Source organism: Bufo bufo, chromosome 1, assembly GCF_905171765.1.
Source record: "Bufo bufo chromosome 1, aBufBuf1.1, whole genome shotgun sequence".
Taxonomy (NCBI): domain Eukaryota; kingdom Metazoa; phylum Chordata; class Amphibia; order Anura; family Bufonidae; genus Bufo; species Bufo bufo.
In genome coordinates this window covers 290,573,604-290,592,078 of record NC_053389.1, presented here as the reverse complement: position 1 = coordinate 290,592,078, position 18,475 = coordinate 290,573,604, and the positions used below count along the sequence as shown (strand labels likewise).

Genomic DNA, 18,475 nt, shown 5'->3' with positions numbered 1-18,475 from the left:
GAGGATGTAGACCTCGGTGGTGAGGGTGTTCTTCAGGGCCCTGATGGTGGATTTGTGGCCTTCGGGCATCCTCCCCTCCTCAGGAAACTGCCCGCTTGATGTTGTTATGCGGGCACTGGCTCCGCTGCTGGCCCCAATAGCTGAGATTGAAGAGGCCCGGCGTCAGAAAGGGAGTGCAGGCCGTGGCTGCGCGGACTGGTGGCCTACACGAATGCCGTGCGGCTCACTGCCTCGGACTTCAGGGCAGTGTTGACTGTCGCCCCCCCAAGCTGCACTATCACAGGGGATTTGTCCCCTCTTTGGTATTGTGTCGGTCGCCCTTTTGGACGCCGATGGCGGCGGATTTTGTGGCTGGTAAAAGAGAGCGCCGTTAAAATGCGGCCGTACTGGATGCCCCACCCCCGGAAGTCTATCGTCCTGGTTGTTCTAAACATATTACATTTAATAATTATGGAGGCTACTGTGCTCTTGGGAACTTTCAGTGCAGCAGAATTTTTTTGTAGCCTTATCCAGATCTGTGCCCCCACTAAATCCTGTCTCTGAGCTCTACAGGCAGTTCTTTCCTCCTCATGGCCTTGGCTATGCATTGTCAGCTGTGAAACCTTATCTAGACAGGGTGTGTCTTGTCAAATCATGTTTAACCAACTTTACCACAGGTGGACTTCAATCAAGGTGTAGAAACATCTCAAAGATCAAAAGAAATGAGTGGCCCCCAGAGCTAAATTTCACGTGTCATAGCAAAGGGTCTCAATACTTATGTCTATGTGAAATTGTAATTTTTTTCCTTTTCAATTAGCAACAAAATCTAAAATTATGTTTTCACTTCTGTTATTATGAGGTATTGAGTGCAGATTGATTATTTTAACAAAATGCCACAACATAACAAAATGTGAAAGGGTCAGAAGACTGAATGAAATGTATAGCCTGGTGTTAAGTGGTGAAATGGGTTATCTGGTTTTATTAGGGAAATGTGAGTTAATAGTTTAAGGGGGTGGGGTGTGTTGAAGCTCATCTCATGGCTAGAGTAACGAGCAGTTACAAAGAGTATCTGTTACACTGGAGGACCTACTACACCCTGACCTGCATTAAACTCAGTGAGTTGAATGGACCTTGGGTAACACTTAAATATTCATTTGTGGTGCTGCAGGGAGATTGAATACTTATTGCCAGGTTATCTCACATATTACAGCTGATGACTAGGAGTTCCAGCAGGGAGGCAATTTGTGACCAGCTTGTTATAATATAAGGGTCTCTTTACAATATAAAGGGTTTGTCAAAAGTGGTGAAACCATTTAAATGAATTTATCTACACATGACCATTTTAGATAATTTGTGATGTTTGCTTAGATTTCATTCAGATGGTATTCAGAAAAACAGACATGTTTAACAAGTTAATATTGGACAGGGTTGTGTCAACAGGATCTCTGTAGCCAATGTGCAGTTGTGGTAAAGCTTTTGTGTTTTTTTTCTTAATTAAAGTAACCACTGTTAACACACAGACTATGATGTTCTAGCAGGAGGATGCTAGATCAAATACTGAATGAACAATGGTCAATTATAGCAGATTAAGCTGTTATGGGAGCCACAGAACAAGGGTGGGGCACTTAAATGTAGAAGTAAATCTTGATTTTGTGAAGTCACTACCATGCAGAAAATGTGCTATATAGTAACACCATCTCTTGATTGCTGAAAATAATTGTTAAAGGGGTGGTCCGGCCAGAGCTGACAACCCCAATGTTCCTAACCTGTGCCTAAAAAACCCCCCAAAAAAAACAAAACTGTCACCTGTCCATGGTTCCATCATTCTTGTGCCTGGCAGCTCCTGGTCTCCACAGAACCAGAAAGTGGCTTGGTCCTGTGATGTGCTGTCTAAGATGATGTCACTGTTACTGGCTGAAGCAGCAGTCACAAAACCAAGCCACTTCCAATCCGGCGTGGACCAGAAGTGGCCAGGAACAGGGCAGTGGAGCAAACCTGGTGGGACTGCAGATGTGAGTTTTTTTTTAATGGGAAACAGGTTGGGACCATTGAGGTTATCACCTTCTAGGCCAGACAACTCCTTTAACAATTTGTGTGACTTTGCAATGGGGCCGCTGCTGGAATCAAATGTTATTCTACTGTTGAACATATTTCTAACATTCTAAACGATTTTCTGTCTGTTAGAAAGCCCATTATCAAATGGCCTCTTAGAGAGAACCTTCCACCACTCCTGACATGTCAATTTTTATGGCTTCATGCATTCCCCGTGTAATAACAATTTTGGAGCATCTATTTTTATGACTTTATGTTGTGCCATTCCTTTATTATTTCTGCTAGAAGTAATGAATGGTTAGCAGTCTGCAGTAAGGGTACAGAGAGGAGGTAACCAGTTGGGGGGTGTACCTGCACAGACTGAAAATGGCAGCACTGATTGGATAGAGTGAGTCTGTGCAGGTACGCACCCCCCAACTTGTTACCTCCCCTCTGTATCCTTACTGCAGACTGCTAGCAATTCATTCATACCTTCTAGTAGAAATAATAAAGGAATGGCACAACATAGAGTCATAAGAAAAGATGTTCCAGAATGGCTATTACATGGGAAATGCATGAAGCTATTAAAACAGACATGTCAGGAGTGGTGAAAGGTCCTCTTTAATGAAAAATCAGTTAATAGAGGGGTTCTTCGATTTAAGGTTCTTACCAATTAGCCAGTGAGGACAGCAACTACATAAAACATTTCTCACTCTAGAGGACCTGGCACATGCATGCATGACATGAAAATTCCATTCATTTTAGTGGAAACTGTGCAATTCTTAACTTCTCCTGTGGTGGCATTGCATGTAAATTAAATACTGTTGGGTTCCTCTAGAGCAGTGATAGGCAAACTGCGGCTCTCCAGCTGTTGCAAAACTACAACTCCCACCATGCCCTGCTGTAGGCTGAATGCTGTAGGCAGTCTTTGCATGCTGGGAGTTGTAGTTCTGCAACAGCTGGAGAGCCGCAGTTTGCCTATCACTGCCCTAGAGTGCACTGATGATCACCGGGGTCCAAATAGTGGGACATCCTGTGATCAGCTTATTGCTAGTAGTCTCTTCTAAAGGCTGGTTCTCATTGCCGTTATTGAATTCTGTTATAACTTTTTTATAACAAACTATAATGGAATATAATGGATTTCGAGGAAACTGCAAAACTAAAGCCTTTCAGAGGAATTGCGTTATGCCCTGTCCTAATACAGGTCTATGGGGGCACAAAATGGTTCCATCATGTATATTTCATCCTAGAATGCCATTATAACTCTGTTATAAATGGAGCCTATAACAGAATTCAATAATGCCAATGCGAACCCGCCCTAAAAAACATGGGTTGGGTTAGGCTATACGTATTAACAAGGCATCATTTACATGGTTGTATTTGAGACAGAAAGATACCCCCTTTAAGTATAATACTTTTGTATTTTCTGTAATTTTCAGAACTGAATGCACTACAAGAAGAACTGGGATCCAATGGTTTGGTCATCTTAGGATTTCCTTGCAACCAATTTGGTCTACAAGAACCTGGCAGTAATGAAGAAATTCCTCTCGGACTAAAGTAAGTACTACACAATGCAGCTGGTCTCATACACTGTAGAAACTGATTTCAAAGTTTTTGACATGGAACATGTATTTCTAACCTGTGACTATTGGGAAACTACAATTCCCAGCATGCACTGGCAGCCTGTGGTTAGGAGTTGTAGTTTCCCAGCAGATGGAGAACCACACATTGGAAAACCCTGGTCTAAATAAAGCAAGATGTACAAAACATTAGAATGGAAGTAAACTGCCTATCTTGTTGCCTACAGATATGTTCGTCCTGGTAATGGCTTCACTCCAAACTTCCGACTGTTTGAAAAAGGAGATGTTAATGGGAAGAAAGAGCAGAAAATATTTACCTTCTTGAAGGTATCTAGAACTTTCCAACTTCAAAAATACATATAGTCAAGGTATTAGGCTATGTATAAGATAAATGCAGGCTGAAGCTGACAATTTTGGCAGGACTGGCCATTTATCTAATGGGTATGGGGCTGTCCCAACTCTCCCTTGACAGCAGAGATTAGGCACATTAGATGTTTAACATGCTGAATCCTTTGTTCCCACAGGAGATATTTCTCTCTATCTATTGAAAACAAATACACACTTAGCAGAGTTGAAGGAACAAGTATAGCCAAATTTAGGGGTGCATTTGAACCAATCAGTGCATTGGCTTATCTTACCCAGTATGGGTGATAAGGTGGCATATTCCCACTTCTCAATGCCCACATCTTCATTTAAATCTAATTAACTACTTATGTATAACAAATAAAAGGGGAATAGGAAGATAATGGGAGACCCACTTATGTTCCTGGGTATTGCCACCCAGGAGAGAACATCCAGGTGTTTTCCCCGTCAATACATTTGAGCCAATTCACTTCCTCCTTGTTTGTTGACAATGCAGTTCCTGTGTATAGAGCTGGACATCCTTATGATATTAGACACTGCGACCTAGCACACAAGGGCCAGTGTAGGTTTACAATGCACTTTACATTACCATTAGGGCCGTTCCCAACCTCATATTTGTAGAAGGGAGATATGTACAGGTTCTGACAATATAGTGGTAATGAGGCCAATAAGAGCTGGCACCCATGTTTGAGCTTGAAAAATACATTTGGTAGTTCAGTCCTAGCAGCATTTTTTTAAAATAATGCCTAGTGGGGGTGGTGTTTGAAAGTAAGCCCCAGGCACTAAACTAAGTAAAATTTAATAATATGCTCCCTGTCTGTTCTTCTTAGAACTCCTGCCCCCCTGTTGGCGAGGACTTGGGCAAACCATTAAATCGTCTCTTCTGGGATGATGTCAAAATCCATGATATCAAGTGGAACTTTGAGAAATTCCTTGTTGGACCTGATGGACGTCCTGTAAAACGATGGCACCCCCGTACAGAAGTCTCTGAAGTCAGGAAAGAAGTGATCGCATACATGAAGTCACAGTCAGGACTTGAAAGGATTTTAAGGATGGAAAGGCAGGAGCAGTAGACACAATCATGCTTAATGTTATAGATATGTTTGTGCTCTTTTGTGCCAAGCTAGTTTGTAGGAGACAAAAGGTATTCTGGAGATGCCATCTGTATGAATGATAGGTCAGAAAGCACACGGTGTGGGACCTATCTGGAAACCAGAATTTTGGTAGATTGCCGTTCAGTGCATTCCAGCAACTCTACCAATCTGGGATGGACTCTGGTTGACCCTGAGGTCTTCTCCTTGCTGCTTGGGCTCAATGGTGAAGCTTTATCTGTGCTGGTACTCAATAAACACTATGTATACAACTCTTCCAGGTCTTTTGTGGATTGGTGGAAAACAATTTGAGGGGACTGGGGCAGTAAGAAGGACTACTACTAAATGTTCTTCATTCTAGACACAAACATTCACATTCAAAAACTTTATTAATAACATGTATGGAATGTGACACTAGCAGTACATTTTACACATTACATAACATTTAATTTTAGGAGCTTTTTACAGAAAAGCAAATGCATTGCTATATTTCCAGAAAATAGTGTACTGTACAGTCATAACTATTACATAGTTCACTTACAATCCTACAATTACAAGTAAATGTATCATTTAACATTAAAAAGGATTATTAAAAAAAATTTAAATCATAATTTTTTCTTCCAGAAACACCCGACATCTGTTCAAAGGTATTGTAGTTCAATGGGGATGAGTTCCAACATGAGACTCGGCAAATAGAAAAGAATGGTGCAGTTCCCAGAAAATAAACAGTAGATCCGTTTTGGTTCAACTCATTTAAATAAAAGGGTATTTCAATTGCAGAAATTTATCCCCTTTGATTTGTAGGGGGACTGATTGATGGGAACCTCACTGGTCATGACAGCAGGGTCCTGGAGCAATGTTCTTACTCACCATTCATCTCTATGGGACTGCCGGAGCTAGCAAAGTACAGCACTTGACCATCTCCAGAGGTCCCCATATTGGGAAGATTTATTAAACTGTCAAAAACTATCTTCGCTGCACATAGTAACCAAACACAGCACAACTTTCATTTTGTATTCTGCTCTTGAAAAATAAAATCTGTGCTGGGATTGGTTGCTATAAGTCAGCTTTTAGATAGATTCATAAATCTGCCACATAGCGTTTGAATGGTGTGACACAGCACATGCCAAACCCCTGCTCCATTTAAATGGGAAACACAGAACCTATGTTCTTGTGACTGGAGGGGGAGGGCACTGCGGCTCCCACCAATCTAATAGTTACCTCCTATGTGGTACAGGATAACTAGTTGCAAACAGAATACCCTTATGAGTACAGATTTAAAGCTTTATCAACTACTATTTAAAGCCAGATGCAGGAACATTCTTTATCTTTTCTACAAGATAGAATTGGCATTATGATGGGCTTATGGTTTATTGATTTTCTTTGGTGTCCATTCTGCGTCTGTCAGATTTAGACAAATGGCTACGATAGCTGTCTCTTAGGAGATCGGGCTACTCATTTATCAAGTAAACAGTACTCAAGACAAGAGCTATTTGGTAGACTAGAAGAGTGTTTCTTGATTTCAGTCTGCAAGCACTCTCAACAAGTCATTATTTCAGAGTCTCGCACCATAACCTGCTAGGGTTACAGTCCTTAAGATCTGAAGTTGATCTAATAATCTGCATTCCTATTTTATGCTAATGGACATGTATGAACCCGAGTAAGATGGTGCTGGCCAAACAATCTACCATGTGAGTAAATAAGACTTACTGATCCAAAAATTTTCGTTCCCAAACAGATACGAGTCAATGTTCCCAACTAATGGGTGAATAACCCATGGTAGACTGGAAGGATTAATTGATTCATCTCTGATTAGAATTAATTAAATGAAGAAAATACAACAAATATGATGGGTGGAAATTATCTCCACCCCTTGCCACACTTGCTTTGATGTGGATGAAACTGTTACAATCAAAAATCATGATCTGTCATTTTAAAGACTCAAACTCTTAAGGGGTCATTTATGAAAAGTAGAACTGGCTTAGTTGATCATAGTAACCAATCAGATTCCACCTTTCATTTTGGACAGATCCTTTGGAAAATGAGAGGAGGAATCCGATTGGTCAACTAATCCAGTTCTACTTTAGACCAGTTTAATAAAAGACCCCTTAGTACTTATGTAGGTCTTCCTGCACTTTCTCCTTCATATAATAAATATGAAATGCCTTCATATGTTGACACAACCTGCTATTCCATGTTTTATTAGCCTTTACTGTGAGATATTTCCATCTGTTAAATCTGCACAGAACCACAAACTGGATGAGTTCAGAAGTTAAGAAAATGTTGGTGTTGACAAAAACAGCCAACATTCTTCACTGGTTCAAATAAGGAATCTTCTGACCAACCAAACTATCTACCAGGACCAGTATAAGATCTCAATGATCCAAAAGTCCACATCTTCCATAGAACCAGTTCGTGGTATCTCACTTTACAATGCAATCTCTATAACAACTTCTTACTTCTATGATGTAACACATATCCCTGCTAATATCTGAATCCCAACTTGTGGGATATTTAAACCTTGCCTAGAAATGCTCCCAAAACAGCACAGAAATGCCTTTATTTATGCAGTTTTGCACAACCACCCAGTGGAGGAAGCTGAAGCCATTATGACATTCCAAGATGACAGCTGTAATAAGGCCTCCACCTACCATGGTACATCCTATGTGAAAACTGGTCTTTTAGGCTCCAGATGCACCAAGGCTAGGGTTCAACTGCATTTTCTATAGCAACACCTCTAGTGTCAAGGGACTATCCCATAGAGGATGCGGCACACCCTGTCAAGTAGGCTACAGCAAGGCTCAAGAATAACGTGAACCACTCTGATCACTGTTCAATTGGTATCCTACCCTTGGATCTCCATGGCCCACAGGCCTATACTGTCCATATACATGGAACTACACTAAACCAAACTAAAACTGGTCCCTCCTCAATGCACTTACATCTTCCAAAATATTGATCATAACGCCTATATGATCTTTAGTCTTACTCCCAAATAACAGAAAAAAAACCTTCATTCTTGATTGGTCTACCAACTGTCTTCTTACAGGACAGTTCAATATGTAATTTAATCAACAAATATAGCACACATCTTCTGTACCAAATGACTTGGCCACTACCTGCCTATAGGTCGCTTCACTGACCATATTGTTACACATAACCAACACTACAGTGGGAAAATTTAACTTTTGAGATGTTAATGTTAAAACATTGGTACTATAAATCTCTCATAAAACTAGCAATATTTGAAGCAGTTTAATTAATTTATCCTGTGCATACTGATCCCATTGGGGAGCTGGATGAATGTAGGTGTTACCAGCTCACAGCAATCATCTCTACAAGTCTATAGAAGGGCTGGTAAGTCTACGAAACAGCACAAACTGTATTTCTTCTCACCTCACATGCAGAGAAGGACACACCAATGCTGTTAAGCAAAAAACAAATTAGAGTCAGATCTCTATGACACATTGTTGGTAATATACAGAAAAATAAATTTAAAATGAACTTGTACACTATATTTCATTATACACTCACTGGCAAAAAATAAATAAAAAATAGGACACCTAGATAGAAATGGTGGATTGCTGCCAAACTCTTCATGCAGTTATATCTCAAAACAGTCATGTAAATGATTACAGGTGTAGACACTAGATCTTGCCAGAAGAGGGCATCAAAGTGTTTCCCTTGCTGCCCTACATAAAGGGCTCTCAGGGACCACATATGGAGTACCTCTTGGTGAAAATTTGTTCTGCTAGAAATGACTACAATGCACTCAAGAACATCCTGCTTAGCAGACAGACTTGGAGAGGGGGTGCATCAATGGACTGGGAGAAGCAGGACAGTCGTTTTGACAAACTGCTCACCATCTTGGCTATTCTGAGCTAGCTGTTAGGAGTAGGAGTAGATGTGAGGGCATGTACAGACTCAGGACAGCTCTGACAGACCACCAGTCGAGAGGATCCAGTTGATCCGCCAACAAGTGCCAGCAGCTCCCATAGTTTTGTGGTCCACCATCCAGGCTCCAGGTGGCTGGCACTTTCATTACACACTCCCATCTCTGCTGTTGTGATGATCTGGGGATCTATTGCATAGAACAGTTGGTCACCACTAGTGGTGATACGAGGGATACTGACAGCTCAACCATATGTGAAGGACATCCTGCAGCCACATGTGTTGCCTCTCATGGCAGGGCTTCCAACCGGCATTTTTCAGCTGTATAAAGCTCGCCCACATACAGCAAGGATTTCCCAGTAATGTCGCCAGACTGCAAGACTTCTTTGCCTACCTGGTCAGCAGATCGCCAATTGAGCATTTATGGGACCAGCTGAGACGCCAGCTTCAGCAACCTACGAGTGTACAGGATTTACAGGCCAAGCTACAACATCTGTGGGCAAATGTGCTGCAGGATACCATACAGAACATCTATGCCCAACCATATCTCATCTTGTATCCAAGCTGGAGGCAGCCCAAGAGGGTACTAGCGCTTCCGTTCAATCATACAGTTTTCCCCCAATAAACTTATTCTTCATTCTAATATTGTAATCACTTACATATCATCATTCTCTTCACATACATAAAGGTTCATTCGATTCCTACAACTCCTGCTGGTTAAATATTTTTTTATGTCAAGGAGTGTAAATTACCACTACTCTAGCAGCTGTCAAAATATACTTTTCCCCTCTCCTAAAATATTTTCTCTTGCCAAAGTACTAGCCCAGTCTTACTGATGTATGCCAGAGGGAATAATTGGAGATAGAAAAATTATGGAAGAGAGACAAAAAGAGAGGAATGAAAGGAGACAGAAAGGAGGGAGGAAAGAGGAATGAAAGATTAAATCGAAATAGAAAGGGAGAAAGAAAGGGGAAGATTGAAAGGTGATTGAGGAGGAAAGGAGATAGAGATGGGGAAGAAGTACTGAGGGGGAAAGGGGAGAAGGAAGGATTTTAGTATATGGATTACACTGACAAAATCTCTTGCATTGAGGTAAATATACTAATAGCTACACAGAATATAATATTTTTATATAATTTAACATATGAACAAGTGTGTGCTCCTATCCTACTACAGTGCATGTAAGGATAGGCTAGTGGTATATATGTATACTCCATATATCCAGGTAATACACAGATCTAAGCCATCCAAGTGCACTCTCCTCATCTGGTCGCGCTCAACCAATTCCTGCGCATTCATATGGCTTAGGAGTCTAAGGCTGTCATCATCAGTACATATCTGCGTCTTTACTGTAGATACTCAGGTTTGCCGCTGGGAATTCTGTGCTCCTTTCTTTGGGCCATCTATAAGCACAATGAACAAAATGTAAACATGGTTGAATCACAAATTCTCATAAAGAAGATTTCCATACAAATTCAAAAGACATTGCCAAGATTATCCAGCATATAGTAGGTAAACAGGTGTCACTTGGAAAAATCTGCAGGACTCCAGCATTAGCACATGATTACAATCAGAGGTTGCGCTACATTTTTTCTGGAAGAGTAAAAATACTCCTCTTAACATTTTTGAGGAGTATTTTTTAGCCGATGAGAAGTACGAAAGTTACAGTAATTGAAATAGCTAATACGAAGGCCTACATAACATTAAGGGGTTGCTATTTATGCAGGCAAACCATTACCAGTATTCGAGAACTGTCTTCCATGCATAAATAGCAAATTTAGACAATTTAAAATTTAGCTGAGGTCACTGTTGCGCTTAGGGGTCAGTACCACTGAGGTCACTGTTGCGCCTAGGGGTCGGTACCACTGAGGTCACTGTTGCGCTGAGGGGTCAGTACTACTGAGGTCACTGTTGCGCCGAGGGGTCAGTACCAGGTCACTGTTGCGCCTAGGGGTCGGTACCACTGAGGTCACTGTTGCGCCGAGGGGTCGGTACCACTGAGGTCACTGTTGCGCCGAGGGGTCGGTACCACTGTAGTCACTGTTGCGCTGAGGGGTCGGTACCACTGAGGTCACTGTTGCAGTGATTTTATGAGGTTTAAAGGGTTTGTCCTAAGATCGATATTCATCACCTGTCGTTAAACTACTTGCACCCCCACATGTAATAACAATCCTGGAGCATCTATTCTTATGACCTTATGTTGCACAATTCCTCTGTTATTCCTGTTATTAGTTATGAAAGACTTGCTGGCAGTTTTCAGTGAAGGTCCAGATGGGGGTGTCCCTGCACAGCCTGACATTATTCAATCAGTGCTGTCAACAGGTAACATCCAGGTGGACCCTTATTGCAGACTACTACCAATTCGTTCATAAGTTCTAGTGGGAATAATAGAGGAATGGTACAATATAGAGTCACAAGAATGGACTCCCCAGAATTGTTATTGCATGGGAAATGCAAGTCGTTACTAAAACAGACATGTCCCCTTCAAGTACATGATCGCTGGGGGTCCCACCTTGGTTACCACGGTCTAGTGTTCACTGGGTCAAGTATGGATAGGTAAATAGTGTTGATCTTGGAACAATCCCTTTAATTTTTGCTGCTGTTTCTGTGCTGCTAGTCACTGGGGTTTGCCATCCATCAGGTGGCCATTGCTGCCCACCAAAGTTACGTCCTTGTAGATGAGCTCTCAGGTGGGTATGTCGGTGCCACCGGGGCTGTTGGTAGACTCTGAAGAGACCTGAGGCACTGGCGGAGCAGGACACAGGCACAATGGATGGTGGTGCATGCTGGTGCCAAGGGCACAAGCGAAAGACCCGGGCACATACCTTGCACCGCCACAGTCACATGTTGTGGATCTGGATGATGTCATCACGCAGTGATAACCACTGATCTAGGGTGCAGCAACCTTTGGCACTCCAGCGCTGCTGTGAAACTACAACACCCAGCATGCACACTTGCTCAGCTGTTCTTGTAACTCCCAAAGAAGTGAAAGGAGGATACTGGGAGTTGTAGTTTCAGAACAGCTGGAGTTCCGGAGGTTGCTTAATCCTGATCTAGAGGCTGTCATTTTGTTATGCTTGATCTTGCTATAAAGGGGAGTTCGTCTTCCATGACCCTGTTGCCCTATCTCATGCCACAAAATTGCCACCACCGCTGTGGTTATTGGATTATACAATTTTATATCGAAGACTTCATGCACTTGGCAGAGGGACTGTATGTCCTTATAGCAAACAATATGTCTAGTTCAGCGTCTGATGGAACATGCTGCAATGAATTATCCTTGATGGATTCATAAGAAAGCTGACAAGTGACATAGGTAGAGGTCTACAGGTGACAGGTCTGTCAGTTATGGAGGTTGTATGGAGGTCTCCTGTTGGCGTGTCCAGCGTTGGGACCCCCGCTGACTTCTATAAGCAGGAGTCTGAAGCGCTCAGCCACTTGTCCTCACTGCTGAGCACCGTAGTCAAGACGGTCCCCTAGACCTTCTATTGAGGCCGTCTTCAGTACCGCACTCAGCAGGGAGAATAGACGGCGCTCGGCTGAGCGCTTCAGACTCCTCATTAGAGAGGAAAAGAAGGCGCTCAGATCCGGGACCCCCACTAAATTTCACAGCAAGGCCACTTACCCCGCCAGTCAGGATCGCGCACCTCCTTCCTCCCTTCAGAGTGGTGAGCCATAAGCTCCGGCAACCTGCTCAAACTGACCAATAACAAAGCTCCTTACTGTAAGGAGCCTTGTTATTGGTTGTTTCAGGCAGCAGCAGCATCGCTGCGCTGCCTGTGCCGTTCACTGCGCTGATGAATAGCAGGGAAAAGTCTAAGGCGTATTGGTACGCCTTAGACTTTTTCCAGGGAGTAAAATGGCCTGAACAGGCGTCTATGATGCTTGTACAGGCGTTATTGCGACCTCTGATTACAATTATGCAATTTACGTACATACAGAGCATGTTGATTCTAAACCTTCCAGAATGTCAAACTGAGGATTTTACTGAGGGCATGTTAGTGCTACAGCACCATTCTATAAGGTTAAAGAGGACCATTCACCACTCCCCACAAGTCTGTTTTAATAGCTTCATGTATTCTCTGTGTAATAACAATTCTGGAACATCTATACTTATGGCTCTATGTTGTGCCATTCCTTTATTATTTCTACTAGAAGTTATGAAAGAATTGCTAGCAGTCTGCAGTAAGGGTACAGAGGGGAGGGTAACCAGTTGGGGGTGCGTACCTGCACAGTTTGACTCTATCCAATCAGTGTTGCCATGGTCAGACTGTGCAGGTACACACCCCCAACTGGTTACCTCCCCTCGGTACCCTTACTGCAGACTGCTAGCAATTCATTCATAACTTCTAGTAGAAATAATAAAGGAATGGCACATCATCATACAGTCATAAGAATAGATGTTCCAGAATTGTTATTACATGGGGAATGCATGAAGCTATTAAAACAGACATGTCAGGAGCGGTGACAGGTCCTATTTAAAGATGTCTGGTTGGTAAACATAAGTAGTAATACTCCGCTCACGGATCCTTCTCTATTCTTTCCTACCCTGGTCCACACTTTCTGGTCCCATAGGAAATAACTGCTTAACCAATCAATGGCTGTAGTGTGATCTGCCTCAGTCAGTGATTGGCCGGATGGTCATATCCTGTGTGCTGAGCGGGACCAGGAAGCAGAGATACCAGCAGGGGACCAAGGAAGCATCGGAATGGAAGCAGTGGAAAAACAAAGCTACAACCTAAAGAAATGAATTTGCACAGAATTCAACTAAAACATGCTGTTTAAATGTGGATATTTATTTCAAACCTAGCTGTAAAAATGAGGCTAAATGAGGCCTCATGCACACAATAAAGAACGGTGCACAGAGCCTGTACAGCCTTACATGGAGTCCCTATGGTTCCCTACCATGAGTAATGCTCTGTTTCACCATACTGCCATATGACAGAACAGGGCTGGACCATAGATACAATAAGAACACGCTGTCACAATACAAATAATAATTACAATGAATTAATGAATTCCTACTCCAAACACCATGATAATTACTACTCACCAGTCTCCTCCTTTCTAGATTTAGGGAGTTCTGTTCTGGGAGGATTGTTAGCGACTCTCCACTGATATGCCGGCTGGAAGTAAAGATCATTGGAATAAATACAAATACAAACTACATGACAAAATACAAAGGTCTCAAAAAGCAGCAAATGCTCAACCCCGTATGTAGTTATGCATCTATACCCAGGGGAGCAAATCCTGCTAATGGCGATCCCCAGCTAAAAATGCATGCAATGGAGGATGCCTGCAGCGGACCACAAGTGCTACAAAAACATCCTACACCAGATAAAATGTGTGGATGTAATTGACTATATGAAATAAATTTTTACACGAATAGGTGCACTACTGTGGTGGATGCAATCATTGATTGCACCTATTCGAGTAAAAGAATAAATACCAATGAAGAAACTAAAAGTAAAAGAAAAAAGTGGACTGTTGGGAACTTACTGGAGGAGCATTTGAGAGATCCTGAACTTGACTGTGCTCCGGACCAACAACTGGCGGTGGATAACAGATTGGCCAGTCCTCATATCCTTTGAACATCCTGGCAGGTGGGCTATAAGGATACTGGTATGGAGGACAGGTAGGTCCGATGTGATGGTTTATAATGTATCTCTCTCCTGTAGCCTGAAATAAATACATACATGGGCATCACGCATTGGACTTCAATGTCTATTGAATCTAGATTGTGATTCAGCTTATTGTATAAGATTGTTGCCAAAGATTCTCTACCCATTCCTACGTGTTCCCATGGTAACAGACTACAAACAATCGATGTGTAGCCAGATCCTGCAGTTACAGACCCAACTTTCAGTCCCCTACTTCTTTTTAATGTACATTTGGTGGATAAGCACTACATAGTATTTGAGGGTTGGGGTCATGGTTCTGTGTGGGCCAGTCAAGGCCTTCCACATCAAAGTCACCCAACCATGCCTTTATGGAGCTTGCTTTGTGCACTGGGACACAGTCATGCTGGAACAGAAAAGAGCCTTTCCCCAACTGTTCCCACAAAAGTAGAGGCAAAATATTATTCATAATGCCATAGCATGCCTCCTTCACCCAACTTTACAGTTGGCACAAGGCAGTCAGGCAGGTAACGTTCTCATGGCATTCGCCAAACCCAGACTCGTCCATCAGACTACCAGAAAGCGAAGCGTGATTAGTCGCTGTACAGTACACATTTCCACTGCTCCAGAGTCGAATGGCTGCTTGCTTTACACCATGTCATTTGATGCTTGGTAGTGTCCTTGGTGATTTAAGGCTTGGCCATCGAAACCCAAGCCATGAAGCTCCTAGCACAGTTTTTGTGCCGATGTTGATTCCAGAGGAGGTTTGAAATTCTGCAGTTATGGAGTCAGCAGAGCCTTGGTGACTATTCTACACAATGCTCCTCAGCACTTGGCGACCCCGATTTGTAATGTTACATGATCTACCACTTCACGAGTTACTGTGGTTCCTAAATGTTCCCACTTTGCAGTAATACTTCTCACAGTTGATGATGGAATATCTAGGAGGGCAGATACTGCCTCTGTGTAGCCCCACTCATTCTCTGATAATGGCAAAGCAAGAAATTGGGGCTTCACATGCTTGTTCATCCCAATGACCTTACTGAGGATACTAGCTATATTTTGGAATCACTATCATGTTAGCGTGTAGCAGCCAATGCTCTTCTCTGTTTTTGTACCAAGGTGGATTCTGAGTCATTTATCACGTGAGCTGATTTAATGGAATACTTCTTTTCCCCTGTGCATATTTGCACGGTACAGCACTTTCACTTATCTCTAGTCAGAGCTGGAGTAACAGGACGGACATCATAAACCCTGGAGAAACACTCGGCAGCAAAACAATTACGCAGGCATGGATGTTAAGACTGAATAGCAATTAATGTCCTGTCACGAAAAAAATTAATAGTAGAGGAACATTCATTACAGGATGACGCAGGCCCAGTGACTCGCTGACTGAATCAGTAAGGCCTTGTGAAGAGGAATATACTTGTGCCAGGTCTGTTGAAATTTCAGTTTGAATATTTTGCTTTAATCTCCAATTCAGTAAGATTTTCAATGGTATGTGCTACAGGGGGTCCACCACCAGGAAATTCACTGTCAAACCAGGCACAATGCCTGTAGGGCTTGCTCAGTTCAATGTGAGGATACCTTTCAGTTGCTTTAATTTGGAAAAAGTACTCTTAATCCATTTGCAAATTAACTAATGAGGGCAGGCCAAAGCCACTCTGTGCACCCTTGCTCCTCTTGCTTCCTCTGCAAGCCTCTAACTATTCTTGATTGACATGGTCTGGCCAGGTCAATCAAGGAGAGAAAGAGGCTGGCAGAAGGTGGCGGATGAGCAATGGTGCACAGAGTGGCTTGGGCCTGCCCTCAATGCACCTAGCAGCTCATTTGCAAATGGATTGCAAGTACTTTTTCTAGAGTGAAGCAATGGATCACTAAATCCGCTACCTCTACAAGACATCGTGCCTGGTTTAACAATGAATTTCCTGGTAATAAACGCCCTTTAAAAAGGAACTGTACCTCTAGCAGGGATTTTGCCATACACCCCCTATTACAACACTTTCAGGTTTAAAAACCCATTTTCATATATCCTGTTCATAATCCTCATCTCGTGGTCAGAGTGGAGAGCAATCACAAGGGGTCTCTCACTTTCTGGGAGGACCTCTCCTATCATGCCTTACACAACCAACCCACTGGTTTGAACAGACAATGTGCAATGCTTCATTTCTTCTGTGGTGGCGCTGTGGGATAACTGAACACTTACTTACAGATAACAGCTGATCACTGGGGGTCCCAGCACGGGGACACTCTGATCTGCTTATAGTCAAGGGACCCTTTTAACAAATAAGAATGCCCAAAGCTGACAATAATTACCTAAGTATCCAGTCAACTGGTCAATGGTAGTTATAGTTCATGGTATAAACTAGAAAATATTAACTGACATGAAAAGGAACCAGCACTGTGACAGTCATAAAAATATATAGGAGTGTGTTGTAGAGGGCAACAACGTACCAAATCAGCAAAACAGGGTTCAAAACAAAGTACAAATTGGAAAATGCGGATTTATGGTTGGGTAATTCCAAGCCCAGCCCATGTGATGGCCACGTTAACTATTGACGCCACATAGCTTCTACGTCTGTAAAAATAACAGCTTAAAGTGTAACGGTCAGTTCAGTTTAAAGAGTCTGAGTGTTCCTAAGAAGAGTCTGTCTTCAGTCTAACAAGTCAGGTAGGCAGGTGATGGGCTGAGATAGTTAGAGCACATGTACATAGTCAGTGACTGGGGTAGTGACAAGAGGCAGGCTGGAAGACTCTGTATTCGGAGTGAGCAAACTTGTTTTCAAGTTCACCGTACAAGGTTCGGGTTATCTAAAAATTCTGTTATGGATTCCGCTAGCACGGACCATAACTTATCGTCTGTGGGAGCGGAATCCATAATGGAATTCTTAGATAACCCGAACCTTGTACGCCAAACTTTAAAACAAAAGTTCGCTCATCCCTACTCTGTATGTTACAAACAGAAGTCTTCTGTGCTCAGTAAAATGCTGAAGACTGCAAAATGCTTTAATCCCTATCCCTACACCATGTTAAAAATAAACAAACTGCGTCTAGAGGAAAGATCGTTTCTACACAAACATAGAAGAGGATTCTTTACGGTAAGAGCAGTGAGACTATGGAACTCTCTGCCTGAGGAAGTGGTGATGGTGAGTTCACTAAAAAAGAGTGGGCCTGGATGTATTTCTGGAGTGTAATAATATTACAGGTTATAGCTACTAGAGAGGGGTCGTTGATCCAGGGAGATATTCCGATTGCCTGATTGGAGTCGGGAAGGAATTTTTTTCGCCCTAAAATGAGGAAAATTGTCTTCTACCTCAGTTTTTTTTTTTTGCCTTCCTCTCAATCAACTTGCAGGATAACAGGCCGAACTGGATGGACAAATTTAACCATCTAAAAACACCGGTCTTAATAAGTGACCCCCTACGTTTCTGTGTTACACTTTAATATAGCTCCAAATTACCTGTGGTCTTGAAAGTTCACATGCATTTTCTCTCTCTCTTCGTAATTCCTCCTGACAAGACTGCAGCTAAAATGGAAACCACACAAATATGATAATGTGTCATGGAGGCCATGCTCACATCTGCAGGTCTGTTTGAACTTTTCTGCAGCAGCTTTTATAAACAGGAATCAGAGTCAATAAGTTCATGAGCTCAATGCCCTTAGACCTCTTTCACATATACGATACGGATTGTGTCAGGATCTGTTCAGGAAAAAACTGATGGTTTTGCTTTTTTCCATCCGGATTGTATCTGGATTGCATGTGTTTTTTCACATGGATGATGTAAAACTGAAGAATAATCTACCTCTCCTAGCAACCAACATTGCATCCGGATGCCTTCAGTTTTTACACAAGCCCCATTCACATCTATGGAGCCAGAGCTGCATGAAAAGCGCACAATATAGAACATGCTGCGATTTTTCC

At 42.4% G+C, this 18,475-nt stretch overlaps 2 protein-coding genes across 6 annotated transcripts in view; one reads left to right on the top strand and one right to left on the bottom strand.

The window, feature by feature from the left end:
• The window catches only part of GPX3 (glutathione peroxidase 3), a 50,000-nt gene extending 44,680 nt beyond the window's left edge, over window positions 1-5,320 (top strand). Inside the window, exons 3-5 of the mRNA XM_040440431.1 lie at window positions 3,450-3,567; window positions 3,818-3,917; window positions 4,784-5,320. Coding sequence (XP_040296365.1) covers window positions 3,450-3,567; window positions 3,818-3,917; window positions 4,784-5,026 — 461 coding nt within the window. The 3' untranslated portion in view covers window positions 5,027-5,320. The remainder of the gene's footprint in view (window positions 1-3,449; window positions 3,568-3,817; window positions 3,918-4,783) is intronic.
• Window positions 5,321-9,018: 3,698 nt separating this feature from the next.
• TNIP1 (TNFAIP3 interacting protein 1) overlaps window positions 9,019-18,475 on the bottom strand; it is a 91,108-nt gene continuing 81,651 nt past the window's right edge. For all 5 annotated transcript variants that reach the window (XM_040440376.1, XM_040440398.1, XM_040440387.1 and 2 more), the window contains 4 exons: window positions 18,014-18,079; window positions 14,435-14,614; window positions 13,989-14,061; window positions 9,019-10,338 (listed from right to left, as the gene is read on the bottom strand). In XM_040440376.1, the coding sequence (XP_040296310.1) occupies window positions 10,295-10,338; window positions 13,989-14,061; window positions 14,435-14,614; window positions 18,014-18,079 (363 nt within the window). In that variant the 3' untranslated portion in view covers window positions 9,019-10,294. The remainder of the gene's footprint in view (window positions 10,339-13,988; window positions 14,062-14,434; window positions 14,615-18,013; window positions 18,080-18,475) is intronic.